This window comes from Mytilus galloprovincialis, chromosome 8 (genome assembly GCF_965363235.1).
Source record: "Mytilus galloprovincialis chromosome 8, xbMytGall1.hap1.1, whole genome shotgun sequence".
Classification (NCBI taxonomy): domain Eukaryota; kingdom Metazoa; phylum Mollusca; class Bivalvia; order Mytilida; family Mytilidae; genus Mytilus; species Mytilus galloprovincialis.
The window spans coordinates 78,965,467-78,981,836 of NC_134845.1; the positions used below are offsets into that span (position 1 = coordinate 78,965,467).

At 33.7% G+C, this 16,370-nt stretch overlaps 1 protein-coding gene across 1 annotated transcript; it reads right to left on the reverse strand.

Annotated features, from left to right (window-relative positions):
• Positions 1 to 694: 694 nt before the first annotated feature.
• On the reverse strand, positions 695 to 16,370 carry LOC143042638 (uncharacterized). Its single transcript, XM_076215046.1, has 12 exons — positions 16,251 to 16,370; positions 13,851 to 14,130; positions 12,901 to 13,079; positions 12,466 to 12,573; positions 10,947 to 11,040; positions 7,286 to 7,335; positions 6,782 to 6,863; positions 5,998 to 6,278; positions 3,670 to 3,759; positions 2,878 to 3,144; positions 1,867 to 1,952; positions 695 to 1,066 (listed from the first exon to the last, which is right to left on the reverse strand). The coding sequence occupies exons 1-12, from the start codon at positions 16,272 to 16,274 to the stop codon at positions 898 to 900; spliced, it is 1,710 nt and encodes a 569-aa protein (XP_076071161.1). The 5' UTR covers positions 16,275 to 16,370; the 3' UTR covers positions 695 to 897.

Below are 16,370 nucleotides of genomic sequence, written 5' to 3' on the forward strand. Positions count from 1 at the left end.
CACAGTATTGAACAAAGGCAATGTCACAATGTCACAGTATTGAACAAAGGCAATGTCACAACGTCACAGTATTTAACAAAGGTTATGTCACAATGTCACAGTATTGAACAAAGGCAATGTCACAATGTCACAGTATTGAACAAAGGCAATGTCACAATGTCACAGTATTGAACAAAGGAAATGTCACAATGTCACAGTATTGAACAAAGGCAATGTCACAATGTCACAGTATTGAACAAAGGCAATGTCACAGTACTGAAAAAAGACAATGTCACAGTATTAAACATGACAATGTCACAGTATGGAACAAAGACAATGTTACAGTATTGAACAAAGACAATGTGTACAGTTCTGATATCCTTATATCATTATGCACATTAACAAGTATTACATGATGGGTGTTACTTTCGGAGCACCTTACTTCAACCCAGGTTGTTTTGTTTTGTTTGTTTGTTTGTGGGTTGTTGTTTTTTTAGAGGGGGGGGGTAATGTTTCTCAACCTTTACATTTTCAGTGTTTTACATCACGACGAGAAAAGGTTCAAGCGAAGCGAAATGTCAATGACTTGATCTTGGTGAAAAATAAATATGAAAAAGTTTGGGAAATATGATTGTAAAACTATTGAACAGGGTAATAGTCTTCTGAAAATATTGACTGGTAAATAGTATGAAAGTCTGCGAAATGAAACAGCACAAAGATTTCATTTTTTATAAATAAATACATATTGAGATGTAACAAATAGTTTCATGATATTTATCTACGAATGCAATAGCACCATTGTCTTTGTAAGAATAAAAGTATAGCGAAATATGAATCTGATACTTTAAAAACTTAATTGTATCTGCTGTTGATGAACATGTACGAAATTTCATGTATTCCCGTTTGTAATCTGAAATTTTAAGAAACAGCCTCAGTAGAAGATTTTTCTCTCATAAAAGAATCTGCAAACCACTTCCTCAACCGTTCGTTTATTATTCCAATTTCACTCCTCTGGAATGCATCCTCTCCTCTGGCAGTGAACTTCTCTACTTTCTTTGTATGTTCTTTATGGGCAATAACCAGCTCACTGAAAGAAGAAAGAAATTTCATGAAAATTAATCAACTCTAAAAAAATGTTTGATTCTGATTTTCCTTTTCAAATCCGGTAGCAGTGGTGGATCCAGAATTATTAGAGGGAGCCATTGACTGATTAAAAGGGGTTCCGCTCCAGTCGTGCTTCAGTGATTTCCTAAATAATCAACCAAATTTTTCCACCAGAAGGGCACTCGGACCCATCCTTAATCCGCATCTGCCGTAGGTACATGTTCAAAAGAGGAGGAAGATATCGAAGGGCATTCAAAACTTGAACATATGATTTCGCGTCAATTCATGTTGATAAATAAGAGAGGGGCAAAGATGAACATGTTTCTAAGTGCTCATTACAGTATAAATACATATATATACACCATCACTTAATAACATATAACTGCCAATGATTTTTAAGAATTTTGTAAAAATACATGAATTCCATGTTATAAAACCAAATGATCTATGAAAAAAGACCAGCTACTCCAAGAGCAAATGATACTCTCAAATTAATTCATTTAAGAAGTGTGGTGCCTCGTTGTTATATTGGAGATCAAATGTATGTTTCCGCCATGTTATATATGTGGATTTACAGATAAGATAATTATAGGCCAAAATTATAGAGAATAGAGAAAAATTGTAAAAAAAAACATTAATGGGCCAATTTTATTTAGATGCAAATGACCTTAAAATCAAAGATATGAAGACCTCCCATCCAACCCAATGCAGTCCAACATACAAGATCTGAACAAAAGTTTTAGCTTTCTAAAAAGCTGTTGAGTGCTTCAAGCATTTACCAACCTGAAATCCACCTGTCCATCCATATTGATATCAATACGCTGTATAATCTTGTCTATGTCTGATGGTCTAATCGGTAATTTGTTGTGCTGTAAAGAGCGAAAATCTTATTGATGAAAAATATTAAGACAAAAGTAAGATCACCTTTTCAAGTGTGTTTTTCACACACTCACTGACAATGACTGAGTCAGTATATGCAGATACTTATACAATGTTTTGTTCTTTTATGTTGTTTTTTTTTATTATGTACTGTTAACCTATTTCAGTGTTGGTTTATGTATGCCTTCCACCCCATTGGACTATAACTGTGAATTTTAGAGCTGACTATGCAGTATGGGCTTTGCTCATTGTTGAATGCCGTACGGTGACCAATAGTTGTTAATTTCTGTGTCATTTTAGTCTCTTGTGGGGAGTTGTCTTATTGGCAATCATACCACATCTTCTTTTTTTATATTGTTGAGTAAATAATTTTAGGATATTCGATATAATAGGTTACATAGGGAAATCTTGTAATATCACGCGGCCTCAATTTACTTGTTTAAGGACGAACATTAGTCGTATTTTTAGTTTTATATGCTTTTGTTATATATAAGTCTGTCAACTTGGTGAAATTGCTTCAATAAACATCCTTAATGAAACTTTTTTTCAGATATCTGTAAACTCAACTTTGTTGTTTGCAAAATTGGCAATATTGTGAAATTAAGAAGGTCGTACAGTCACATGCACTTGTTTCTGTCGATTTGGGATTTACTATTCACATCCGTACGAAAAATCATACCACATCTTTATATTGACAACCGTTTAAGTTTCTTTACACAATTTAGTTTCTTCTTTCGTTAACAGTACATTTAAAAAAAACCAACAAGATCTGAAAAACAGACACAAAGAACTCCAAATAACAGTAGTAACCTCATCGCGTAGCAATGTGGCTGCTGTTTTTGGAGTTTTTAAAAATGAGTAGTTCGGTCCTACAGAAACCCATGTAGTCTAGAGCTACATGTAATATAAACGAACCTCTATTCCCTGTCCGAATTCCTCCCATGATATAGAATGGCTTCCATCTGTATCGAATGTTCGGAACATGTCCAATATATGTATTTTCTTCATCCTGGTGAATTCAAGCAGAACCAGTAGTGGATCGCCGCTGATATACATTCTGTCATCTCCACCTGTTTTTCTCGGATTTGGGTTACGGATAATTTTACCATATTTGACGACAATGTTTTTCACTTTTTGGATTTCGGAGACTTTTTCTTCAAACTCATCAGTGACTGGTTGATTCTGAGATAAAGAATTTGATGAATAACACGTATTCACACAAATTTTATTTAAAAAAAGGAAAAATCAACAAGAAAGAGAAAAAAATACAACGGTTTTGTGCACATGTGTGTTCGTTAGTATGTTTCTGTTTGTTCATTGTAAGGGGGGGGGGGTACTCCTGCATTATGTTTTTTGATTGGTAAGTTTATTATTTTGTTTGTTTTGTTTTATCTAATGTGTAACTCACATATTTCGAGCTATTTATCAAAATCAGATATGTTAATGTTGTTATTTTTTTAGTTTAAAAAAATGGCGGGGAAAAGGGTGAATTAGAACCTTATTTGCATTGATATTATTTGGGTCTCAAAATAAGGGAAAAGGAATTTAAAATCTGCTTAAACTTTGGTAAAAATCTCTTATTAGCTTTCGAAACAGAAAAATGGGTGTTATGGGCAAACAATTTGACCCTGTATCGCAGGAAAAAAACCAAGGAACCCTAACATCTGACACACATTCCAAAACCTTACCATAAAAATGAAAACTTACGCCAAAATCCAAGTAGGATAGCTGTTCGTGCTTTTCTAGTGTCAACAAGACCAGAAATGTGTCTGATGTTATAATAGAGTTGTCTGCTATCTGTCAAAATATGAACAAGAAATGCATATAGATAATTTTATTTATCATTATAGACTAGATTTAGCTGCACATTTTTATATGATAATCTTTTTTATCATATACTTAGACTAAATAACATATGATTTTTACTGTATGATAATAGCATTAAATTAACGTAAATTTCATATTTTTCGAATTGGTGCTTAGCGGGCTGATACGAAAAGTTTATCACATGCTTCGATTGTTATCACATGCCTTTCCGTAACGTTATCACATGGCATTCCGGTGATACTCGGCAAATTCCGGAAAATACACCTCAATGCTACGTTTTCAGTGAAAAACATTACCAAATAGTGTACAAAACAATTATTTAGATACTGAAAAGTACATTGTGTAAAATAAAAAAAAAAAAAATAAAAAAATAAATAAATAAAAAAACAAACAAACAAACAAATTATTAAATAAATGCATTCTTTATAAGTTTCAAAAATAATTTAGAAAGTTTTTTGGTTTGTCGAGTCGTCCATATTAAAATTGTTTTCTCCTCTGTTGAGGCATATGGTAGAAAGATTTGATATCGAATGTACTAAATGTGTGTCCGACGTCCATAAACTTTTCAATCTGTGAACTTCTATTTGGGAACAATATATGAATCTGCTATTTTCTCCATTGTTGAAGCATATGATAAAAAGATCATAACATGTCACTTTTCATATCTCATATATTATCAGCCCTCGGTCAATATCAGCCCTCGAGCCATGCGGCTCTTGGGATCATATTGAACCTAGGGCTGATAATACATGCGATATGAAAAATGCCATGTAATAATCTGATATTATAGACTGCTTACGTGCGTCATTAATGCTTTCAGTAGTGTTTTTTTTATTATATGCTACATGACATCCTAGATACGCCTAGTGAGCTGAGCCTTGCATCCTGACTCAACATTATACCGGTACTTCGTCTACTGTGGAGAAGTGAGCCAGAATTCCAGGCTAGGGATAAGTGTTGGTAACTATCAAATACCATTGCAATGTAGTGGTTGCCAATTGATACCTGATGTTCAGTAGTTGTTGTTTGTTGATATGGTTCATAATTGTTTCTCGTTTCTCGTTTTTTTTTTAATAGATTAGATCGTTGGTTTTTCATGCAGTTTAAATGGTAATACTCTAGCAATTTTTTGGACCCCTATATACCGGTAGCTTGCTGTTCGGTGTAAGCTAAAGCTCCGTGGTGAAGACCGTATATAAACCTTTACTCCTAAAGGCTTTCTCGGCCAGTAGTATAACTAATAAACTCATTTTATTTGTGTTCAGGGAATATCACGCTCTTTGCACGTTAAAGATTCTTCTTAACACGCTCTTTCGATTGGTACAGAAATGACTGGTTGTTTGTCAAAATATTTCTTACTGGTTTTTGCTTTATCATCTTTTTCTGTGGTTTATAATTTTACTCTTTGGTAATTTGGTTTTCATGGTCTAACGTTCGTCTAATAAGTAGTATTCATACTTTGATGAATTGAGCCTTTTTCAATTAATGTTTTATGGTGTTCTTATGTCATATCGTTACACCATTGTCGCAGGTTAGGGTGAAGGTTGGCGCAAGATAAAACGTTGAACCCGCAGCACTTGTATGCCCATGTCCTGAGTCAAGAACCTTATGTTCAGTGCTTGTCAGTGTTTCTCGTTTTTTATATAGATTAGATTGTTGGTTTCCTGTTTGAATGGTTTTACCGACTCGCCATTTTGGGGGCCCTTTATGGCTTGCTGTTCGATGTTTACCTATAATGGTTTACTTATTTAGGATTGTTATTATAATTGAAATTTGTTTCATTGCCACTCATACAACATCTTCTTATATCTTGTTATATACTGTAATTTAGTTGCAAGGAGCTTGGAATTACTCCAATGAAGAATTCAGTAATTTATTCTGCATATATTTAGTGAAATATTGATAGAGGAATGAGGGTATCATGGATGGGTTTTACAGAATAGAGAATAATGGGGAAGAAAAAAAAACAGAATCAAGGGCCCAAAAATAAAGAACTAAGAAAAAAAGGCCAAAAATTAAACAATAGATAATATAAACTGGACGCTTGAAAATAAAGAACAGAACATAACGGGCAAAAAATTAAAAAAAAAAACACAGATAAACATATCATACAAAACGATTGCAGAAATGAAAACATTTCATTCAGACTCACATGAATCAGTAAAAAACGTAACAAACAACTTTAAGGTTGACTAAAATTTGACTTACCTTCAGAGCTTCAAGGGTCGTGTTTTCCTTTACACCTTTCATTAATTTTGCCATTCCTGATTGGCCGATTCTATTTGAACTAACATCCAACTCCTTTAAACACGTGTTTTGACTTAAGCCATGAGCTAACGCATGTGCTCCGCCATGTTCGAAGCCGTTCCAGGATACATTTAGAACTTCGAGGTCACTGTTTTTAGCCAAAGCATAGCCAATAGCAGCCGCTCCATTCCCTGATATCCTGTTCCAACTTAGATTCAGAACTTTTAATCCGTCATTTTTCGCTGTTCAAAAAAAATAGACACTAGTAGATTGTTTTCTTTTATACACACTGAAGTGTATTACTCTAATTTGGTAAAATTTAGTGGATACCATGTGTATTCAAATGATTTCATATCAAGCAAGAAGAAAAAATGAACAGCCCTCAACCCACACACCAAAACAAAATCATACGTAAGCTAGATAAAAAGTTATTTTGAAGAAACATCTATTCGTGTTCCAGGTTCAGGTTGCTTTAAAGTAAAATCACTTAGGATCGGTTTTGGGTGTCTTTTGGTTCACTTTTTCAGATCTAAGAACAAATAATTGATAAGATTTTTTTTTCAATCCAGTGCATACAGTTAGCTATTTTTTAATGTGATTTTGAAGTATAACTCCATATTTTGAATATTCTCAACAACAGTATTGCCCAAATCTTTGGTAGTCAATGGTTACGATCTACTCGTCTCTTTTTCAAGTGAACAGTTGGGATCCGGATCGTGACCATGGAAAGCGAAGATAGTCTTACCTAATCCTCTTGCAATATGTTGTCCGCCTAAGATGCAAATTATGTTGTGACTTAGATTCAATGACTGTAGCATGTTGTCGCCCTAATCATAAAAAACATAAAAATAATAAATTGTAGATATTCTTTTAATTATCATGAAATTTATTTACATGAAAGAGAAAGGTAATGACAAGACTCCTGCCAACGTTTCAGTTCCGAGCAACTTAAACTGCATGAGAGTCAGGTTAGGAGAATAATGGGGAAAAAATGAATAGAGAAAAATGAGCAAAAGATGTAAAAAATAGAAAATAATTGGGTGCAAAAGATTTCGAAGAACTGGAACACAAAAGAATTAGTTAGTAAAATACTGATTATGTTATAATTATTCGTGGTAAGAACACATTTATAGTGATAAGTCTCAATTAAAAGAAAGAGGAGGGGATTGTGGTTACGACAAATCAGATGTAAAATCTGCCGAGGTGTGCCGAATGTAGTAAACGAGTGTCAATTTTAACTATATGTTACCTCCATTATCTGTCTAACTATATCACAATCATCGCCATTTATATTGTTATCTGTAAAAAAAAAATAGGAGAATTGAAAACAAATCATTTGTAAGAAGCATAAATAATTATATTTGTTGGACTTCCACTTTTTTACGAAAGGGTTAAAAAAAAAATATCTCGTAATTACGAGAAAACTATCGCATAATTGCGAGAAAACGATCGCGTTATTGCGAGAACACTATCGCGTTATTACGAGATAAGAAGTTTTTTCATCTCGTAATTACGGGATGATTATCGCGTAATTACGAAATATTTTTTTTTTGGCTAAGTAGACTAAGAGGAGAAGATTTTTGTAAAAGATTTCAAATATTTACTTAATTGCAGAAATGACTTTAAAGGGCAATGACTCCTTAATGGGTTAATTGACAATTTTGGTCATTTTACTTATTTGTAGATCTTACTTGGCTAAACATTTTTGCTGCTACAGTTTATATCTCTCTATAGATTATAATATTCAAGATAACAACCAATAACTGAAAATGATCATTAGAATTACCAATTCAGGGGCAGCATCCCAACAACGGGAAGTCTGATTCGTCTGCAAATTGGTGGGAAAAGATTACTTGACCCTTTTGTTCAGGTGAGCTGATAAAAACGGGCATTTCATCAGGTGCCCGTAAGGGTTATCAAGGTAACACACGGCCAGCGAAAGCTGTTTTTAATGAGAGCCCAGGTGGTCGTGTGGTCTAGCGGGACGGCTGCAGTGCAGGCGATTTGGTGTCACGATATCACAGTAGCATGGGTTCGAATCCCGGCGAGGGAAGAACCAAAAATTTGCGAAAGCAAATTTACAGATCTAACATTGTTGGGTTGATGTTTAGACGAATTGTATATACATTATGTACACAGCCATGTATCACCATCATTGATGGCGATCCGATGGATACATCTGTTGTAGGGTTGTCACTGACTCAGACGTACTTATAAATATAATTATTTTCTGTGACTGTATCTTACATTAATTTGTGGGATCCTTTACTATAGATAATTTAGCTGATCTGTAACAATAACATCTTCATGCCTTATATATCATGTACTGCAGTACGCCGCTAGATTAAAACTGACGTGGAAAGGTAACACACGGCCAGCGAAAGCTCTTTTTAATGAGAGCCCAGGTGGTCGTGTGGTCTAGCGGGACGGCTGCAGTGCAGGCGATTTGGTGTCACGATATCACAGTAGCATGGGTTCGAATCCCGGCGAGGGAAGAACCAAAAATTTGCGAAAGCAAATTTACAGATCTAACATTGTTGGGTTGATGTTTAGACGAGTTGTATATACATTATGTAAACAGCCATGTATCACCATCATTGATGGCGATCCGATGGATACATCTGTTGTAGGGTTGTCACTGACTCAGACGTACTTATAAATATAATTATTTTCTGTGACTGTATCTTACATTAATTTGTAGGATCCTTTACTATAGATAATTTAGCTGATCTGTAACAATAACATCTTCATGCCTTATATATCATGTACTGCAGTACGCCGCTAGATTAAAACTGACGTGGAAAGGTAACACACGGCCAGCGAAAGCTCTTTTTAATGAGAGCCCAGGTGGTCGTGTGGTCTAGCGGGACGGCTGCAGTGCAGGCGATTTGGTGTCACGATATCACAGTAGCATGGGTTCGAATCCCGGCGAGGGAAGAATCAAAAATTTGCGAAAGCAAATTTACAGATCTAACATTGTTGGGTTGATGTTTAGACGAGTTGTATATACATTATGTACACAGCCATGTATCACCATCATTGATGGCGATCCGATGGATACATCTGTTGTAGGGTTGTCACTGACTCAGACGTACTTATAAATATAATTATTTTCTGTGACTGTATCTTACATTAATTTGTAGGATCCTTTACTATAGATAATTTAGCTGATCTGTAACAATAACATCTTCATGCCTTATATATCATGTACTGCAGTACGCCGCTAGATTAAAACTGACGTGGAAAGGTAACACACGGCCATGAAAGGTAACACACGGCCGGTGATGTTTAGACGAGTTGTATACATATATATATATATATATATACATGTATACAACTCGTCTAATATATATATATATATATATATATATATATACAACTCGTCTAATATATATATATATATATATGTATACAACTCGTCTAAACATCAACCCAACAATGTTAAAATTTTTGGTATATATATATGTATACAACTCGTCTAAACATCAACCCAACAATGTTAGATCTGTAAATTTGCTTTCGCAAATTTTTGGTTCTTCCCTCGCCGGGATTCGAACCCATGCTACTGTGATATCGTGACACCAAATCGCCTGCACTGCAGCCGTCCCGCTAGACCACACGACCACCTGGGCTCTTTAAAAAAAAGAGCTTTCGCTGGCCGTGTGTTACCTTTCCACGTCAGTTTTAATCTAGCGGCGTACTGCAGTACATGATATATAAGACATGAAGATGTTATTGTTACAGATCAGCTAAATTATCTATAGTAAAGGATCCTACAAATTAATGTAAGATACAGTCACAGAAAATAATTATATTTATAAGTACGTCTGAGTCAGTGACAACCCTACAACAGATGTATCCATCGGATCGCCATCAATGATGTACACAGCCATGTATCACCATCATTGATGGCGATCCGATGGATACATCTGTTGTAGGGTTGTCACTGACTCAGACGTACTTATATATATATATATATATATATATATAACTCGTCTAAACATCAACCTAACAATGTTAGATCTGTAAATTTGCTTTACAAAATTTTTTGTTCTTCCCTCGCCGGGATTCGAACCCATGCTACTGAGATATCGTGACAGCAAATCGCCTGCACTGTAACCGTCTCGCTAGACCACACGACCACCTGGGCTTCATTAAAATGAAGCTTTCGGTGGCCGGGTGTTACCTTTCCACGTCAGTTTTAATCTAGCGTCGTACTACAGTATACCATTATTTTGGTCATTTGACTTATTTGTAGATCTTACTTAAATGAACTTTATTGATGTTAACAGTTTATCGCTATCTATAATGATATTCAAGATAATAACAAAAACTGCAAAATTTCCTTAAAATTACAAATTCAGGGGTAGCAACACAACAACTGGGTTGTCCGATTTGTCTGAAAATTTCAGGACAGATAGACCTTGACATGATAAACAATTTTACATCAGTCAGACTTTTTCCAAATGCTTTGGTTTCAAAGATATAGGCCAAAATCTACATTTTACCTCATTGTTCTATTTTTAGCCATGGCAGCCATTTTGGTTGGTTGGCCGGGTCATATGACTTTTTTTTAAATTAGATACCCCAAATGATGATTGTGGCCAAGTTTGGTTAAATTTGGCCCAGTAGTTTTTAGAGGAGAAATTTTTTGTAAAAGTTAACGACGACGACGGCGAACGTCGACGGATGCCAAGTGATGAGAAAAGCTCACTTGACCCTTTGCTAAAAAGCGACAAGTGTTAAGATTGGGAATACTAAAGTTAAACACCTTTCTAGATGTCTAGACCGCTGACTAACAAAATTTTGATACAACTTGTATTCGTACTATTATTTCATTTGCTAGTTAATCGGCTTGTGTTTTATCTTAGAATTATTCTTGTAAGTAAAGTTTGACTTGAATTATTTACCTGATAAATTAAGTTCTTTTAGCTTTAGATTTTTATCAATGGCTTCTGCAAGTAATATCAACCCTTTTCTACCAACATCATTCTTTGTAAGGTTCTGAAAATAAACAATAGATTGGTTCTGAGTATAATAATTTTCTTTTCAATAGGTTAATAAAAGAACTATGGTGTGTCAATCTTTCATACAATATAAAATGTTAATAAAAAAGGGGAATATTTAATGAATGGCTATTATCTATTTTGAATTTATTGAACCATAAAACTAATTTTTGACTCTTCACATTGAATAATCCGCGAAGCGGATTATGTAAAATGTGAAGAGTCAAAAATTAGTTTTATGGTTCAACAAAATCAAAATAAATTATTGCCATTCATTATAAATAAATTTCTATCAAAAATAAGGCTCAGAGAACTTTTTATATTATGTATATTAACAACGTACACACATGTTGGCGTATGAATACACAACGTCAGAGTGGGCGTGTCGCCATCAAAATTGACAACATTGAAAGTAAAACTAATAATTTTAACCAATCAGAAGACAGTAAAAACACCAAATTTATTTATACCAATGGGGAAATCAAAAACCATAACATCACGACAACGGCTTTATTTGATAAAACTTAATTGTAAATATCTCATTGTACTATGGACTGTATAAAGGTGATTTTGGGTGTGGGAGTTTGGAATTATTCAGCTCTGTATTCTTTGGGTCATTTTTCTCCTTTCTTCGCCAAAGCTAGTTAACGTCACCTGTTTTGACTATAACTTTGGTCTTGTCAAAGCTAGGCATACACCGCTCTGATTTCACTAAAATTGCACTCGTAGGAGCTAGGCCAATATCGCTAAGATGTTTTGACAAGCATCGCGTTGTCCGAATCAGCATCACTAGACTATCATCGCCTTGTTTTCACTTACATTCTGGACCAAAAATGACATGCCTTGACCATTATTGTCCTATCGTTGCCAATATTACTCGGATCTTCTATTTGATGACCTTGCTAGATTTTAGTTGGTACTACTTGTGTCAATGCTTTCATTTAAGAAAACTATTACACACTTAGCTTGAATGTAAAATACTCACAAGTTTTACTTATTAATCATAAAATACTCACTAGTTATACTAATAAATCATAACATACTAATTGTTTCTACTAATAAATCATAAAACACTCACTAGTTCTACTAATAAATCATAAAACACTCAATAGTTTTACTAATAAATCTTAAAAAAACTCACTAGTTCTAATAATAAATCTTTAAAAAAGATCACTGGTTCTACTAATAACTCATGAAATACTCACTAGTTATACAAATAAATCATAAAGTGCTCACTTGGTCAACTAATAGTTCATAAAATACTCCACAAGTTCTAATGATAAATCATAAAATACTCAATAGTTCTACTAATAAATCATTAAATACCCACTAGTTCTACTAATAAATCATAAAATACTCACTAGTTCGACTAATAAATCAACAAATACTCACTAGATCTACTAATAAATCATGAAATACTCACTAGTTCTACTAATAAATCAGTATGATATAACAGATCAGACAGGTGCGACATTCCGACGGCTCCAATTTGACCGCCTTCAATATCAAGTTTGGTCACTGTCCCGTTACACTGTAAAACAATTCAATTAACGTTTAAAGTGTTTTATTTCAATAAAATTAAAAGTAGGAATAATGAATATATTACCACACAAAATTCCATAAGATTTAAGTGGTGAAAGGTATTTTGAATAAGGAAAAGACCTTTAAAGTGATTCAAATCCATTACACATATTTAAAATCTTTAACTGAGATCAAACGATCAAAATGGGCTGAAAATTACAGAAAATCAATGATTAGAAGAAAGAAGAAACAATCTTTTTTATTCATGTCATAATATATTACGTATTTGTATCAAATCAAAGTCGGTTAATATCTATATGCAGACTGAAAAGCTCACCATTAAGGCAACTGCACAAGCTTTAAATTCGCCCTTGCCGAATTGGTGGTTTTTAAGAATCACAGAATTTCCTTCTAACTGTCTATAAAATCTTGAGACCGGAACCACGTGATATTTCTCGCACGATCGAAGATACTGTTCTTGACATGTGTAAACGATTTCGTTGTTGTCTTCGTCATCTACAAATAGATTGTTCAATCCATAAACATAATACATAGTGGATCATTTACCATTGCTAAAATCAAATACGATAAGGAAAACCCAAAAATATACGTATTGAATACATTTTTACATTTCCAAGTAACTACAAAAAAATGCTTTAAAATGGTTTTCCTACTATTGGGTCCCTTTTGCTTTAACGATTTTCTGTGGGCAAAAAAAGGTTTTATATCATTGTCGCAGTTAAGGGTACCTGAGTGTTATATATGATGTCGCAAGTTGCTATGTGTCGTATTGTTTTGTGTATACATTATACCATTGGTTTTGTTGTTTAAATTGTTGTAAATTTTGTCATATCGAAGCCTTTTATATGTTACATATACAGTACTTGTATTGTTTATTGTTGAAGGCCTTATGGTAACCTATAGTTACGTACATCTGCATCATTTTGTATCACGTGTCAGATAGTTATCGCATTGTCAATTGTACCAGATATCCCTAAGCTTATTTCTTGTATATCTAAAAATATGTATATATGTAGTTCTTTACCGGGGGACTGGACTTGGTTTACAGAAAAGAGAATAGTGAGCCCTATAGACTAACGACCAAACAAAGATAATTGAGAATAATAATAAAATTTAAAGAAAAGAGGATTTTGAGGTGCTTAAGTAAAGAGAAGGGAAGAATAATGACGGAGGAAAATTAAATAAAAACTTTAAAAAAAATCAAATTTAAATAATAGATAGATTCAGGGCCCCGTCTAAAACCTCGTGCGTTCAGTCCGATCTTACCTTCAAAGTCTGAGAGATCAAATTCGTCAGTTGAATTTGTGTTTAATTGTATAGACTGGAAGATGTTCCTATCGAAATCCTCTTCATTAAGAATAAGAGATGGTCTTTTGATCAAGCAACGACTGATTTCATTGGACAGATCTTCCATGGACATTTTACTTGTCCTTTTTTTCTTCCGCATTTCACAATAAAGCCTTTTTTCGTATTCATCGTCCAATATTTTGCTTTTCATCACTTTCTTTAAGTATTGCCATCCATTCACTGGTTTTATAGTGCATATCTGAAAGTCATGAAATATTATAAATGTAAGATCTGAGAGTGCTCGCTGTTACTCAACTAGTTCATAGTAGCCAATAACTGATAAAAAATCATGTATACAAGACTAAAATATCAATCAATTAACATCAAACATTTAGTTGATTTAGAGTTTAGACGTCACTAACAGTCACAGAAAAAAACCATGACGTTGTTCAATGCCAATAATATTGATACAACGGATTCTAGAAACGTGAATGTGTATATGTGTAAATCAATAATATTTAAAATGCTTTTAATTTACTGATAGCAGAATCAATAGTTTCTTTGACTTGAAAAGGGGTAAGATATACCAAGAGAACTGACTACCATCGGGAACTAGCAGTCCAGCACCATGCAACAGAGGTACAGACCATGCAAGTGCTAGAAAATGAAAATACTACGTTGTACATTTTGGGGTTCGTGTTGTTTATTCTTTAGTTGTCTATGTTGTGCCATGTGTACTATTGTTTGTCTGTTTGTCTTTTTCATTTTTAGCCATGGCGTTGTCAGATTATTTAGATTTATGAGTTTGACTGTCCCTTTGGTATCTTTCCTCCCTCTTTTAATATATTCCTGAAAGCAAGCTTGGGTCGAACGTTTTACCATGGGACCCTGAAAGAATATTAATCCATAGGAAATTCAATAACACACAAGGACAAGATGTTTTTACTCATCATGCATCAATTGAAACAATCTATTGCAGTGGCAATCTGAAACAATTTTTTCCAGACATTAAGAAACAAACAACATATTTATTTACAAAAAAAAGTACGCTTCCTTGGCTAAAAGGAGCAGATTCATTCTAAACTATATATTTTACTAGCAAATGAACTTTTAAGTTACAAGGTAAAGTGCATAAAAATTCTTCAATTAATTTATCTATAAATCAAATGATCGAATTAAGTTATCAATTAATTTATAAAGTAATCGGTAAATTGTATTTAAATAGTAACATGCATTTTTATCAAAGGTGAATGTTGTGCGGTTGGCATGTGCTTCCAGACAAAAACTTTCTTCGTGTATACGCGACCCATATTAGTAAAACAGCTATACGAATCTGCATGGAAGGGGTTTACTGAAATGAGAATGATGGGCAAACACTACGTACTGAAAATCGGCAAACAAATCAAGAATAGAGAAAATAAGTCAAAATATAAAGAAAAGAGATAATCGGGAGCTAATTTATCAAGATAAGAGAATAACGGACAAATAATTTTTTTTAGAGAAAACAGAAATTAAGGGTCCCGATCAGACCATCATATATAACAGCATTATAGTCACCAATGAAATCATTTCATTCACACCACAATTCGGTATGATTGTTTTTTAAATGGAGTCAAAAACCGAAAACCATCGTTAAAGGCTTATATATTTTTTTCATAAAATTGGAAAGTCCTTACTTAAAAGGTAACACAGGCACCTGGGTAATGGATCTTCCTTTTGCTTTTTTTTTGGGGGGGGGGGGGGGTGTATTTTTATTTTAACTTATTTAGTTAATGTGTTCTTGCTTTTTCCCATACGATATAACAATAACTGTAGTTTATTAATGTTGAACCTCTATATTGGTATTTTCCACAAGCGAGATGCTATAAACGTAAATAAAACTACTTTGTTTCGTTATATATATTATGCATGGTTGTATGGAAAAGAGCAAGAACACATTAAGTTAGTGAAATCAAGTCAAAATATAATGTTAACTAATAAATTGAAATTCAAATACATTGTATAATGATAAGAATATAGAGTACCTCTCCCTAACCTGGACTGTGACTGTGGTGTAACAGCATATATATATATATAAAATATATTAGTTTTTTGTTCTCATGCTATATATATAACATGAGAAAAAAAAAACTAATAAAATCAATCGAAAAAGGCTAAACTCATCCGGTCGATGCACGGCAGCAAAAAACATCAAACAAAAACACAGGCCGGACGTGGCAGGGTATATATATGCATCCCTCCGGCATCACTAACAACAACAAAATACACTAAGTACAGGTCTCAGAGTACTCGCGTTTACTAACAGCTTGATCAAAGCCACAGACAACTAAAATACTAAAATTCATATCTATATCTATGTTATTTGTTAAGAACACCTACCTCTCTCACCACTTGTTCATCCATTATCACTTTATATTTATATATGACGTACAAAACGTTAGAACAAATTTTTACGTCTCACTTATAATTTCCGTACTTTATATTTTCAAATCAATCTCC

Coding starts and splice junctions, on each gene's coding strand:
- LOC143042638 (XM_076215046.1), bottom strand. CDS start 16,274: ATGGATGAACAAGTGGTGAGAGAG. Junction 6,864..7,285: donor TAGTTAGACAGATAATGGAG/GTAACATATAGT, acceptor TTTTATGATTAG/GGCGACAACATGCTACAGTC. Junction 1,953..2,877: donor AATTCGGACAGGGAATAGAG/GTTCGTTTATAT, acceptor CGCTCTTTACAG/CACAACAAATTACCGATTAG.